General features: G+C 44.4%; 1 protein-coding gene across 6 annotated transcripts in view; it reads left to right on the top strand.

Annotated features, from left to right (window-relative positions):
• The first annotated feature begins 584 nt into the window (after positions 1–584).
• Positions 585–14,912, top strand: part of LOC147896221 (zinc finger CCCH domain-containing protein 28-like) — a 95,268-nt gene continuing 80,940 nt past the window's right edge. For 5 of the 6 annotated variants that reach the window (XM_087382738.1, XM_087382741.1, XM_087382739.1 and 2 more), the window contains exon 1: positions 585–996. In XM_087382738.1, coding sequence (XP_087238864.1) covers positions 701–996 — 296 coding nt within the window. In that variant the 5' untranslated portion in view covers positions 585–700. The remainder of the gene's footprint in view (positions 997–14,912) is intronic. The other variant, XM_087382744.1, reaches the window with a different exon arrangement.

A 14,912-nucleotide genomic window follows, 5' to 3' on the forward strand; every position in this document is an offset into this window, starting at 1 on the left:
GAGAGAGAGAGGAAGGAGAAAGAAAGAAGAGAGAAAAGGAGAAGAGAAAGGGGAGGGAAGAGAGAGAAGAAGAGAGAGAGAGAGAGAGAGAGAGAGAGAGAGAAGAGGGCAAAAGAGGACAAAGTCATCAAATGCATGCATTAAAGCCTCTTACAAGGAGCATACTTGGACCAATCACCTTAAAATAAAAAGAAATATTAAAAAAAGTACCTATTTTACCTCTGGAAAGCGAACAACCTTTCTTATACCCTTCCAAAGATAGAGGCCAAAAAGTGAATCTTGCCCAAATTGAGAGAGGGAGAGAAATGGAAGAGGAGAGAGAGGGAATGAATGCACGTCCAAAAACATGGAAGAGGAGAGAGAGGGGGAATGAATGCACTCCAAGAAAGCACACCCAAATTTGAAAGAGATACTCTAAAGTCAACACACCAACCAATCGAAGAATTTGAAAAAAAAAACACATTGAAAAATGCTAGAAATTATTTTTGACTTCTAAAGTTGATCACTAAAGGCAGTCCATAAACAAAAAAGCACTGAATCGATCCTTCTTTAAGAGTGCTAACAATAGAGTAACCACAGATTAATCCAACGTTGGCAAAAGTTCAAAGCACAAAATTGAACTTACCACGATCTTCCAGTAGGTAGTCGTCCCTGTCAAAGTTAGGGTTCCAAGCTTCTTGTCTCCATAGCTCAAGCTTTCATGGCTGATTCCTCAAGCCCCGTCCCCTCCCCGCACCGTGCAAGTGATCGAGGCTTTCGTTCCCCCTCGCGCTCGCCATCTCCCTCTTCTTCCCGCTCTGCTTCTGACTCTCCTCCTCCCCCTCGTGTCCGGCATCATGACACCGATTCTCACCCCGACTCTGATGGTGATTTCAAGCCTGGGAAGAAATTCGACCTCTCTGTCCCCATCTGCAGGGACTTCACTCGTGGACGTTGCTCCAGGCCTCCCACGGATTGCCGATACGCCCACCCCCCTCCTAGCGTTGCGATTGACGGGTGAGGGACCCCATTGAGGACTCTTTAGTTGCTCATGATTGAAGAGATTGAAGCTGAATGACAAGTATTCATCGCCTCTGTTCGAATAAACCAATTTAGCTCTCGAAATTCTCGTTGTTACTGATCACGAATTTCGTACATTGGCTCATCCAAACTCATAATAGTTAGCACCAGGTTGACCACACCTTGCTCAACATGGTACTCGATTCCGCTTTAAAAATCCGCATCTCTTAAGAGTTCAATCTGAGATACAGGAAGCTCTCAAAGCTAAAGCAAATGCTATCAAGGCTTCTCTTAGCAATTCTACGTATTTACCATTTTTCTACGGAAATCCGCAAGATAATATAATATCAGATTACTCAATTCTTTACCATTATGGAACATAGATATGGGCCGACCGTGGACCCGAACTGCTGCACTTGGCTGATATATGATGATCCATCAACTGGCTGACATGTGGCTGCTGCCACATCGCCTGCCAACCTGTTTTGTCATGTCACTGAGTCTCGGGGCTGGACTATTGCCTTGGTCCAATGTCAAGAAGCTTCCGCATGTACTCATAAGTTTTCCCAACCGATTGCCTTTGTGAAGATACGTGAAGGGTTCTCCTTGGTTGGACAGTATATGAGATTGATTTCCTTCAGTGATCTTTTCTTGAACAAAGTAGGATGGTCGAATAGTCTGCCCCGGAACCCATGTTGTCCAACATTCACCTGACCTATTTTGCTTTGCATGTCGCAATGCAAGAAGCTTGGTACTCTTCCTTGTCGAAGTGGTTGCTTCTTACTCAACCATGAGGCACACTCTCTGTCACCATAAAACTATGCCTAGAAGTAGACCTGCAGATGTCGTGCCCAATCTGAGTCATAGAAATCAATGAGAATGGCCTCATGAGCTGTACTTGGTGTGGTTCTAGATGAGGCTTTCCAATCAATGGAACATGATCTCCAGGGTGTTGGGTGTGCCATTGGAAGAACAGGAGGAATCTGTCGGATGCTCTGTCGCTCAAGACCGATACAAGTACCGTCGAAAAAGCCCCTCTTGGCACGAACCATCTCAGCAGGATCACTGGAAAAACCTGGTATTGCTGCTTCTAGGCCACATGTGCTAGGCATACTCCTCTGGTCTTGTGTTGCTACAATAATCGAACTCGTACAACAATCCCGCTGATACTACCTGGTTCGAGGTCTGCTTCTTGCATGGGCACTGTATCCCAGAGCTATACAGCCGCCTTTGAAGCCTCCTTTCAGGTCCAAACTGGTACACTTATCCCATCTGTGCTCCTAAAACAATGGACATCCAACTGCTCACTCGGATCAACCTGTGGTGTCCGTATTCCGGCATTTGCAATCATCTAACCCATCCAGATCTTCAGCTGCTCATAAGGCATGAGACAATAGCTGAGCACAAGGAAGCCCTCCGGATCCTCTAGGTCATGACGTCCAAGCAAATACATAGTGGTAAGCATATTGCCACGTGAGTTAGCGGAAACAACTCCTCGTGGCTTGAGGTCTCGTCGGAAAGCCTACCGTGATCAAACTCTCCTTCACCATTGCACTTGTCTAGCAGGTCCTGTTGCCACAAGCAAGCTAGCAATCTTCCATCCGGAACGAGAAAGCCTACTGGCAGCGCATCCTACCTCATGATACTAGAAGGGTGGAAAAAATTGACGTGATGGCTCCAGAATTTCCTTTTACTCACGGGTCCCCTCACTAATCCTCTGAAGGCACTTTTTGGTGCTGCCAATAGTGACCACTTAGTTGACAAAGCCTCTGAGTGAATGTCATAACTATGATCGATAAGCTTTAATATCTCAACAAAACAACAAAAACTTTGATAGCAAAAGTAACAATAAGAAATGCAAAGATAAACCGCGCGGAGAGAGAGAGAGAGAGAGAGAGAGAGAGAGAGAGAGAGAGAGAGACTATATTAACGTCCTTGGAAGACCTCACGGGCCTATGGGACTAAGTACACACCAAAAAGCTGCAAATACATCTGGATACCCAGAGAGTTGAGGGAGCGCTCACGGCAAGTCAGCCCTAATTATTAGATGCATAACTAAGTACTAAATTCTATCTTAGAAAGCCGGATTGAATAACATCAGTTTAAGACTTAGAGTCTTTGGGTTTAGATTTGAAATCTCGAATCAAAGCTAGTCCATCCTGAAGAGTATATGGTAAAACAATTTATTCAAAAACATCAAAATTTACATGCAAGACTGCCCATTTACCCTCCTTGCGTGCTTCCTTTACTTTAGTGAGTTCAACTTGTCTTCGTTTGAGCTGGGTTGGAGTGAGCTCCTCATATATGCAAATTCTTGTACCTTTCAGCTTGTGTGTGTGTCTGAGAATCTTGACTCTTGCTGCTCTCTCATTAAAGCATTTATGCACTTGTGTTCCTTTTAGAGTAACACTGCATACGTCGTTTTCATCCCAATCAATCTGTGGTATTTCTTTCTTGAGGCATGAGAGAGAGAGAGAGAGAGAGAGAGAGAGAGAGAGAGAGAGATGTCCATGGGAGACCTCGTGGGCCTATGGGACAAAGTGACACCAAAAGGGAAAAAAACTCATGCAAGCCACAAAGGGTTGGAGGAAAGGGCGCACTAAGGCCCTTGCCGAGTACTATGCTGAAATAAAGAGAGCTCAATAGCTCAAGAAGTACAACACATATCATATCATATCATATCCAATCATATCATGTGTGCTAACTGCTATCTGGAGCAAGTTGAGAGCATGAGCAAGAACTCAGAATCTGAACCTGCACTGTGGTGGCCCATCTATGAGCGGTGAAAATGTCTTGGATGTGAGTCTATTTGGCTGTCTCATGTTGTGGTGTCGGAGGGGGGCATGGTCTCCTCGATTTCTGAACCCGTTGAGCTATGTTCAGAGTGACCCCTCGCATGTGATAGGGTGGACCTCAGTCCAGTGTACTCTAGGCGCTCCCCATCTCGTGGATGGTGTTTGCAACCGTCTCTTGGTAATCCAGACTGCCCGCATAGCAGCTAGCTCGTCCTCCTCCACTCCATTGTGTCCTGGAGCTGACTCAAATTAAAACCGTAGTTGACGAAACAGCTTTGGCTTTATTTCTACGATGGAAATTAACTCTCCAAAGGCTCTCCCTCACTCCCTCTCTCTGAACATACACTAGGGCCCAGGACAAATTGTCGGGCTGGCCCCCCCCGAAGGTCTTTATTCATTTCAGAAAATCTATTACAGAAATTCAGCTTCAGCTTGGAGCTATCTCGTAAGTCTCTCTCCTTCAACGTGAAAAGAAATTCCTTCTTTTACAAGAGCTTCAAGCTCTATTCAAATTGGCAACATGCCACTTGTCTAAAATCTAGACTAAATTCTTTTACAAGCCTCTAAGGGCCATTCTGGAGTCTTCAAAGCTCTCGGTCACACGAACCGCCTCCTAGATGCTTGTCAGGCTCCCATTTCGCTTAGGAAAAATAATCCTTCCTAGTACCTGCAACAATTAATTAAAAGCGCACCACCATGGTACCCATTAATTGTTAGCACTTTGCATGCAAATAACACACTGTGGACTAATCCTAGTCACGGTGGGCGTCCCCACTGAACACATGTGCACATCTAAACAAATATATATACAATTAAATATATATATATTTTCTCTGGTTGACCGGAGTCAACACTCTTGATTATAATTAAAGAGCTTTGACTAAGGGTCAAGGCGCCTTAATTATAGCCAAGTCTCTCCAACCAGAGTTGGCACATCTTGGTTAACCGGGGTTAACCCTCTTGGCGCATGCCAAGTCTTGTTGACCGAAGTCAACACTCTCTGACCGCAGTCAGGTTTACTTGACTAGTGTCAAGTATCTTTGACCGTAGTCAATCCTTTGACCATTAAAATAACTCTTTGACCATAATTAACACATATAAAACTCTTTAATTATGATCAAATAAATGGTCAACTGTACTTTGACTTAGGATATTTACATTGTGGTGACATCCCCTCGGCTTCTATTCAGTTGACCTCAACTGAAAAGCTTCCTTGTCAACATCCAAAAGCTGTGGATGATCGGATAACATGTCTTCGTCCATCCACTTGGCATCTAATGCCGTATAATTCTTGAATTTTACAAGATACCTGCAAAATTCCTTACCCTGAGGGCCTTTACGTACAGTATGGTACACAATTTGCTCTGGCTGAAGGACTTCCTCCAGCTCATCCACTTCTGGTGGATCTTCAGATACTGGTTCTGTAGGCTCTGGTCCCTGGAATTTCTTTAGAAGACTCACATGGAATGCATTGTGAATCCTCCAATGCTCTGGCAATGCTAATCTGTATGCAACCTCATTTATTCTTTCTGTAACCCTAAAAGGGCCATAATATCTGGGAGATAACTTTGCATACACTTTCTGTTTGCCTTTAAACTTGCGGAGCCTAGCTTTTTCAAACCTCAAAAGTATCCAGTCCCCTTCCTTGAGATCTAGCTGTCTCCTATGTTTATCTGCAGCCTTTTTATGTTTCTCTTGAGACCTTTCAATTGCTGTCCGAACTTGGCTGTAAGTTGTCTGGAGGTCTCTTACAAACTGATCAGCTGCAAATATTTCATCTTTAGTCCTCAATATAGGTGGCAAAATCACCTTCCCATATATGACTTCAAAAGGGGCTTTCCCTGTAGAGCTATGTACTGTATTATTGTAAGCAAACTCTACTAAGGGTAGGTACTTTTCCCAGTCTGAACTCTGGTCACCCACGTAGCATTTCAGCATATCCAAAATGGTAGAATTTGCTACTTCACTTTGACCATCTGTCTGGGGATGGAAAGAAGAAGAAAAATTCAGATTCGTCCCCATGTTATCAAATAAAGCTCTCCAGAATAGACTGGTCATTCTGGGATCTCGATCACTAACAATGGACTTAGGCATACCATGATGTTTAAAGATCTGTGCCATGAACAGCTTAGCCATATGATCTGCCTTTATGGTTTTGCGAACCGGAATGAAATGAGCTTGCTTGCTGAATCTATCAATGATAGTCCAAATCCCATCATTCCCTGACTTTGATCTCGGCAAATCAAAAATAAAGTCCATTGTAATACTTTCCCATGGTGCCTGAGGCACGGGAAGAGGCATAAGTAGGCCAGGTGCCTTCCGTCTATCGTACTTTATCTTCTGACACGTAAGGCATTCAGTAACAAACTGATGTATATCTTTCCGCATTCCTGGCCAAAAGAAATACCTCTCTAGTGCTAGAGTTGTTGCTGTAATTCCTCTATGTCCAGCATAGGGAGGTGCATGGCATTCCCCCAAAATCTTTTTCCTCATCTCCTGGGTGATGCATAGGCAATCATCTTTCATTAAATACCCATCTTTCAGGGAATAGTGACTGGTAGATTGTCCTTCTTGCATCTGCTGTAAAATTTCACCAAAATCAGAATCATGAGCATATTGTTCCCTCATGCCTTCCAGGTCCTGATGATAAGCAATAGTTACATTATTGACCTGGGGTCTTCGGGACAAGGCATCTGCCACTCTGTTCCGAATTCCTGGGGTATGGACAATCTGAAAATGATACATTGACAGCATGTTTGCCCATTTCATATGCTTCTCTGAAAGCTTGGTCTGAGTCAAAAAGTATCTTAGACTTTGGTGATCTGTTTTGACAGTAAAATCTGCACCCAAAAGATAGTGTTTCCATGTATGGATGGCATGAATTACAGCTAATAACTCTTTCTCATAGATTCCTAAATATCTTTCCGCATCCCGAAGTCGCCTGCTTTCATAGGCTACTACATGACCATTCTGATGCAATGCAGCCCCAACACATTCTCCACAAGCATCGCAATCCACATCAAAAGACTGATACAGATCCGGAACTACCAGAATAGGCTCTGTAGTCAACTTTTCCTTGAGTGTATTGAATGCTTTCTTCTGTGATAATCCCCATGTGAAGGCTGCATTTTTCTTAATAAGGTCATGTAATGGAGCTGCGATATCAGCAAAATGTCTGATAAACCTTCTGTAGTAAGAACACAGGCCTAAGAAGCTTCGAACTTCATGCACAGTTTTCAGCTCTGGCCATTCCTGGATGGCACGGATCTTCGCTGGATCCATTTGTATCCCATTCTTGGATATTATATGCCCCAGATAGTGGATTTCTTCCAAGAAGAACTCACTTTTCTTGCTGTTTGCATAGAGCTGATGATTTCTCAGCTCTTGAAACACTATAGCAAGATGTTCTCTGTGCTCTTCCTCTGTCTTAGAAAAAACTAAGATATCATCAAAGAAAGTACCCGTAAAATGCCTGTACTTCCGGAAGATGCGATCCATCATTCTATTGAATGTGGCTGGAGCATTTGTCAACCCAAAAGGCATCACTAAGTATTCATACAACCCGAATGTAGTGCGGAATGCTGTCTTGTGCACATCCTGAGGCTGTATCCTCACTTGGTGGTAGCCACTCTTTAAGTCTATCCTGCTGAAAACTGAAGCTCCATTTAACTGATCCAGGACATCATCAATGCGCGGAATAGGGAATCTATTCTTGATGGTCATTTTGTTCAGTGCGCGATAATCGACGCACATACGGAATGAACCATCTTTCTTCTGTACTAACAGTACAGGGGAACAAAAAGGAGACGAGCTGGGCTGAATCAACCCTCTGGACAGCAAGTCCTGTACCTGAGCCATAATCTCCTCTCTCTGAGTCGCACTGACTCTATAAGGGGGTCTGTTTGGTGGCTCACTACCAGGCATTAACTCTATCTGATGATCTTCTGGTCTCTCTGGGGGTAACTCCCCTGGCAAAACATCAGAAAAGCAATCTTTAAAGTTTACCAGAAACTGAAATCTATCTTTGTCTGCATCATTCATTTCAGCATGCATATCATTCTCTTTTTCTTTTACAAAAACCATGTATGCAGAAATTGCAGACTTTATTGCTTTACCGCATGAAACATCAGATACAATGGGGATAGTATCCCCTTTATTCCTGGCAATCAAACACTGATTTTTTCCCCTATGCACAAACTCCAACACTCTTTCAGGAAGAGTCAACTTCACTGCCTTGCGGTGAAACCAAGGCATCCCCAAAACTACATCATAATGTTTCAGTGGAGAAATGAAGAAGTCTTCCTGATCCACATAACTCTGAACATGTAGACGGAGCTTCCCTATCAAGGGAGTAACTGGCACAGGATTCCCACAAAACATTTGATTGGCATCCAAAGCCCTGCCTAACTCTTCCGTCTTTATTTCCAGCCTCAGGGCTAGATCCTCTGATATGAAATTATCAGTAGCCCCTGGATCAAATAAAATTAGCGCTTGCTGGTCTCTAACTTTGCCCCATGATAGCAGCAATTCTCGTTCTTCTGGGTTCAAAGCATGACCCAGTATATCAGGAATACCCCCCGCCATTGGCTTTTGCGGTCCTCGTGGCTTCTCTGCCTCTTTTCCCTTCGATGATGAAGGCTTTTCTGGGCACTGGGCAGCCACATGCCCCTCTTTACCGCACCTGAAGCATTTCCCATCTCTACGGAATTCCGCTATCTGTTCAGGGGTAAATATAGATTTGCCCTTATAGGTCTTTGAGAACTGAGTACCCCTCGGCTTTTGAGTCTGAAACCCTTTCTTTTCAGCCTTAGGGGACTCTTTCTTTTCTGATTTTTGAAAATCAGTTTTCTTTTTATCAGCACGTCCTGCATGCAAGGATGGCACTGTAGATGGATCTTGTAGCGGCACAAGACTCGCTACTGAGGCTGAATGCATAAGATCTTGAATATTCTTTGCCCCCAAAGCATTCACTACTGCCTGAATTCTTGGAGTGAGACCTGCTCTGTACTTCCTCATCTGGGTACCTTTGGAGATCTTTTTGAACGGTGCAACCTGCAAATAAGCATCCCAAAACTTTTGGTTGTACCCATCCACTGTATCTCCTGCATCCATGTGCAAGCTGTCCCAGTCTTGAAGAACATGGTCTCTAAACTGTTTAGGCATGAACTGTTGGTAGAAGGCTTTCTTGAAGCCCTTCCACTTTCTTGGGGCTGATCCATCTGTGGTCAGTGCACTCCACCATGCACTAGCCGTTGTTGTTAAGTGTAGGCTGACCATTCTTAACTTGGAGGATTCTGAAAATTTCTCAGTACCGAATGCAGCATCAAACTGTCTGATAAACTGCAATGCTTTGTCTGTATGACCATACTGTCCATTGTAGGTCATAAACTTAACAGATTTTCCTCCCTCTTTAAATTCCCTAGTCGCTTTGGAAGACTTTCTCTTCCCAGACTTCTCGTGTTTCCTTCTTTTCCTGGATGGTTTATCTGATGAGGAAGAAGAAGACACAGAAGTCGAACTCGAGGTAGACGGTGATGGACTAGGAGATCGGTGATGACGCCTCGATCTCTTTTTACTATGGGACCGTCTCCTATGAGATCTATGAGATCTCTCTCTCTCAGACTGTACACGAGAGTGTGCCTCTGGCATTGGCACGTCATATACTGGATTAGGCATAGCTTCTGCTGGAAACAAATGCTGAGCCCTGGGATCCCTTTTAAGATTTTCCAGCTCTTGTATACGAGTGCGTACCATTTGTTCAAATTCTTGTTGAGTTTGTGGCACATTCCTCTGTCTTGGATGCACATCCCTATCTTGAGAATCCCACTGGATAGGTGATTGATCCATATTCTGAGATCTGCAGATTTTCTCACACAGTGCGGGTAACTGATGCACACTACTTTTGCTTTTCCAACAGAAAAAAAAAGTACCTCAACAAGAGGTGTTTTGCATTCACAATCTATGCCAGTACTGGCTGTCAGTTCAAGGCATATACCCACACAATTTCCAAAGCATCAACAATTTATATTCCCCTTTTTCTGGCTGCTGCAGATGGCTTCAAAAGGCATCTGTTTCCCCTTTTCTGTGCACAAAGGCATGCATACTCTTTTTTCTGCAAATCTCTGTTTTCTCTGCTTTTCTCTAGTTTTCTGCTACTTTTCTGACAGTAAAAGTCTGACAGGCAGGAGAAAATTGATAGCCAAAACTGTCTCTGCAACTGTCTTTTTTTTTTTTTTTTTTTTTGAAAGAACAGTAACCAGATGGGTAACTACTGGTTACATTAACCAGATCAGTCCTGTTCTGGTCTGGTTAGATGACTGTAACTTGGCCACTAACTGAAGCAAACTGGTTAACTGCACCAGTCCAGTCTGGTTAGGCTGTCCTCTGACCAAATCCCTAACCAGGGTCAGCTAACTGCAGTTAGCTTGAACAAGGTCACACTAACCACAGGTCTACCAGCCTGGCTGCCACGTGTCAGTGTGCCACGTCAGCTCTGAGCTGGATGCCACATCATCTGCCACCTGGCTAGGCGCCACGTCAGCAGTTGCACGGTCTGCCACGTGTCCTGCGCCACGTGTCCCGCGCCACGTCAGCCTAAGGTCAGAGACCGGGGGGGGGTTGCAGGCGACGGAATTCGTAGATCGTCACGCATCGCGCGTTACGCCCCTGGTTCACCGACGCATCTCCTTCCGTGAAGCGTCACAAAAACAGCCATGGAAGAATTTTTGTTGCTCGCGTCTATTTCATGACGAACACCTCAGAAGCTCTTCTCTTGCGGTTCACCAGTCTACACCCCGCGCTGGGCAACCGTCACTGCTCGCGTGAGAATATTTCTTTGGGGTCGTTAGCACCGAATTTAACTTCGCAAACCTCCACGTTGCTAGAAATTCCAAACAACGTTGAAAGGTCTCTGCAGGTCCTTTCGGTCATTCAGCGTCGTGAGACCACCCGGAAATGCATGCCAAGGTATGTGTCACGTGAAGACTTTACTCCACGGAGAGGTGTGTTGCTGCGTGGATGTCTCCGTCATCCAGCTCTTCATCAGACGCGTAAGTCTCTAGTGAGGGCGTGTCTACACCTTCTCGAGGCTTGACCACATATTCGCACCCCCAAATCTCTACCTGCGTCACAATTTCCTGTGCAATACTCTCTTTTTGCATACAACCCGTACTTGAATCGTCACACAGGAATTGTTTTCTCTGATCGTGATTGCCATAGAAGACAATTCAAACCTTGCTCTGATACCAATAAAACCGTAGTTGACGAAACAGCTTTGGCTTTATTTCTACGATGGAAATTAACTCTCCAAAGGCTCTCCCTCACTCCCTCTCTCTGAACATACACTAGGGCCCAGGACAAATTGTCGGGCTGGACCCCCCCGAAGGTCTTTATTCATTTCAGAAAATCTATTACAGAAATTCAGCTTCAGCTTGGAGCTGTCTCGTAAGTCTCTCTCCTTCAACGTGAAAAGAAATTCCTTCTTTTACAAGAGCTTCAAGCTCTATTCAAATTGGCAACATGCCACTTGTCTAAAATCTAGACTAAATTCTTTTACAAGCCTCTAAGGGCCATTCTGGAGTCTTCAAAGCTCTCGGTCACACGAACCGCCTCCTAGATGCTTGTCAGGCTCCCATTTCGCTTAGGAAAAATAATCCTTCCTAGTACCTGCAACAATTAATTAAAAGCGCACCACCATGGTACCCATTAATTGTTAGCACTTTGCATGCAAATAACACACTGTGGACTAATCCTAGTCACGGTGGGCGTCCCCACTGAACACATGTGCACATCTAAACAAATATATATACAATTAAATATATATATATTTTCTCTGGTTGACCGGAGTCAACACTCTTGATTATAATTAAAGAGCTTTGACTAAGGGTCAAGGCGCCTTAATTATAGCCAAGTCTCTCCAACTGGAGTTGGCACATCTTGGTTAACCGGGGTTAACCCTCTTGGTGCATGCCAAGTCTTGTTGACCGAAGTCAACACTCTCTGACCGCAGTCAGGTTTACTTGACTAGTGTCAAGTATCTTTGACCGTAGTCAATCCTTTGACCATTAAAATAACTCTTTACCATAATTAACACATATAAAACTCTTTAATTATGATCAAATAAATGGTCAACTGTACTTTGACTTAGGATATTTACATTGTGGTGACACAAATGCATAGAAATCTGTGACATGCCGCTATGTTTGGTCAGCCTCCGTATCCTGTGGTCTAATCACGTCTTGCTGCTCTCTGATCTGTCCTAGCAAGGTTTCTTTGTGTTGGCGCATCTCAAGCAAGTAGAACCCAATGCAGACTTGGCCATGAAAGTGGATCAATTGTGATAGTGGGCCGCAACCACTCCCATCCTGATAGAGACAATGGTATTGCCCCCGGATTTCGTAGTAGGTTGCGCAGCCGTAGAGAGAATGTTCCTCTGTCTCAACCACTATGAGTGTGCATAGCGTGCAGGTTCCCTGCTCTCTGGATATACGTGCTGCTCTTCCTGTCTCAATCCTCAGATGATGGGATGAAACCCACATTTGGCCCAATGGCGATCCTCATTGCATGTGAGACTCAACACCCCCTCTCACCGTCACATCTCGGCCCAATGCCAACATGTCGATGACGATGCTCCAGTAACTCCGTGGTCATAGTCCTCTAGAACACTTGATGTTGAAATCTTTTCTTGGCTTTTCATCTAGTGGCTCCTGCTCCACCAGGTTTGGTTCCACTTCCGCACACCATCGTGATACATAGGTCCCATTTCTGGTAGCACCTCCTAGCACCACCACCTTCAGTCACGTTCTCGCCTTCGAACTCGAGCAATCCAGCGGTCTCGATCTTCCAGTTGTCCCCCTCATAATGAGTGAACAACCTAGAGTCTTCTAGGCACCATGCTTTGAGGGTCTGTTTCAACCCGTCCTTGCTTTGGCAATGTCCGCAACAAATGAATATCTCTAGATAACATGGACCACGAACTCTCACGGAGCTCTCAAGCAAGTACTCTCCTGGCTTCAGTACACTTTGTCCATCACCTTCCAGCAATTTGTGTATGAGATTTGAAGACGCAACCATACTTCTCCTTCTGCCTTTGAAGAAGGCCAATTCCTTCCAATCTCGCATTACCTGAGACAAATGAAGAGTAGAGTCTCTCCAAAGCACGCTATAAAGGCTCAAATGAAGAACATCAAGTAGATTGTCGTACTGCCTGTGTGCTTGCTTTGAAAGTAAACCATGCACCTCATCGAGGCACATGCCAATAGCCTGTGTAATCTTGTACTGTCCCCTTCTGAAGTACAGCGTCCATCTGAACATGAAACCCCAGGGCACTCCATGGAATCCCCCCTTGTGTCAGTGTCAACAGCCACACACTTGGAAGATACCAAGCACTCCATGCTGTCCATCACCTTCACAAAGGCATTTGACTCCTCGTTGACTCACATCTCAATGTTAGACATCATCACTATGGTTTCTAGGTCGGCATATTTGACATCAGTAACACACGGAGATGTCACCAAGAACAACTCTTCGATTATCACATTTGCTTCGGCTTTCGTGTCACCCTTTGAATCTGAGTTGGATTGCTTCCCCTTGTTTTTCTGATCCGCGTTCTTCTTTTTGCAGTCCTTCGCAAAATGGCATGGTGTGTCACAATAGAAGTGTCATGACAAGAGAAATGATTATTTAGTTAATTAATAGTCATTAGAACTTTACTATTGTTAGGCGCCAATTTGATGGTGCGGTTATATGTTTGTATTTATGATAGATCAAGCGGTGTAAATAGTACCGCCAAAACTATGTAACATTGGCCAATGATTATTAATAAAGATGTGCACACACGTGTCTAGGTCCTAGGGGCAATAGGAAAGGGAAAGGGTGCATTAGAGTGCATTGAATGGTAGGTGCATGGGTCATAGGCTAAGGGTAGGTGTAAATGGGAAGATGGAACTTGAGTGATCTCAAGGGACATTAATGAAAGGGTATCACCCTTTCATTGTGAATCTCACGTAGCATTCTTTCTACCACATTGCATTCATCCGACATCTCTCTCCCACCTTGCATGTAGGTCGAAAAGAAACAAGTACTCTCACGAGGGCGCTCTTCCCCATTGGAGGGCCAATCGGCATTCAAATTCTGCATGCATTGCACACATTTGCATTTTCGAAAAGCGTGGATTTTCACATTTGGTATCAGAGCGGCGACGATCCACGAGCGGAACGAGAAGAGGGCGACAGTTGTGAACGACGGAAGTCGCAAGAGAGGTTGGCGGAAAAGGATCACGATCGACCGATCTCGAGGTTCTGAGACAAGGGGTTTTTTCTGAAAAATTTTGGCCTTCAACGGCGAACGGCGAACGGGGTGTTCTCTTTTGCCCCCCCCCCAATGTGAATGTACCCTTAAACCGTGAGAAAAAGGGATTCCCGTTCTACCCAACCGGAAGTCGGATCGGAATAAGATTTTAAGGGAGTGATCCACCCATCAAGTAACCCCTATAACGGTATCTAGAGCTCCAATCCGCTCAAAACAAGTAGCCCAAATGGAGCGTACCAGTTTACAGCAGAAATACAAGAAGAAAAGCTTCAAAGAGAAGGGAAAGGAGGTCATTTTAAGTGTCTTCTCAACACAAACGAAGCGGGAGTCGGATAAGTACCACCACCTCTACAACACTTGAAGTTTGCTGTAAAATAAACCTTCTTTTTTGAAATTACAGCAAGACATTTTCTCTCTTGTATTAATAAAAGGAAAGAATGGAAGGGGAAGGGACATATAACAATGAACTTATTCCTTTTCCTCCATTACCCCAAGGAGAGAGAGAAAGAACACCTTCACCCCCTCTTGAAGAGGATGGATTAGGTGAGAGTTATACACATCTTGAGTATGATAACCCACAAATAGATTTACAGCAGTCTCTCCTTCAAGAACCTACTGATAGGGAGTTCTCCTTTCGTAATGAAAGAAGAAATGAGACCAGCCAAGAACAAGGTGATGAGTTCACGCCTTTAACTCAAAACCCAATACACATGGATTCTAATCCAAGTGCAAGAGGAAGAGAGGAGACTCCTGTTGATAAGCTGGTTTTCCAGCTTAGCAATATGATTGAGCAGTCCATTATGACAAGAT

Source organism: Dipteris shenzhenensis, chromosome 12 (genome assembly GCF_047967505.1).
Source record: "Dipteris shenzhenensis isolate YYH24624 ecotype China chromosome 12, Dip_SZ_1.0, whole genome shotgun sequence".
NCBI lineage: Eukaryota > Viridiplantae > Streptophyta > Polypodiopsida > Gleicheniales > Dipteridaceae > Dipteris > Dipteris shenzhenensis.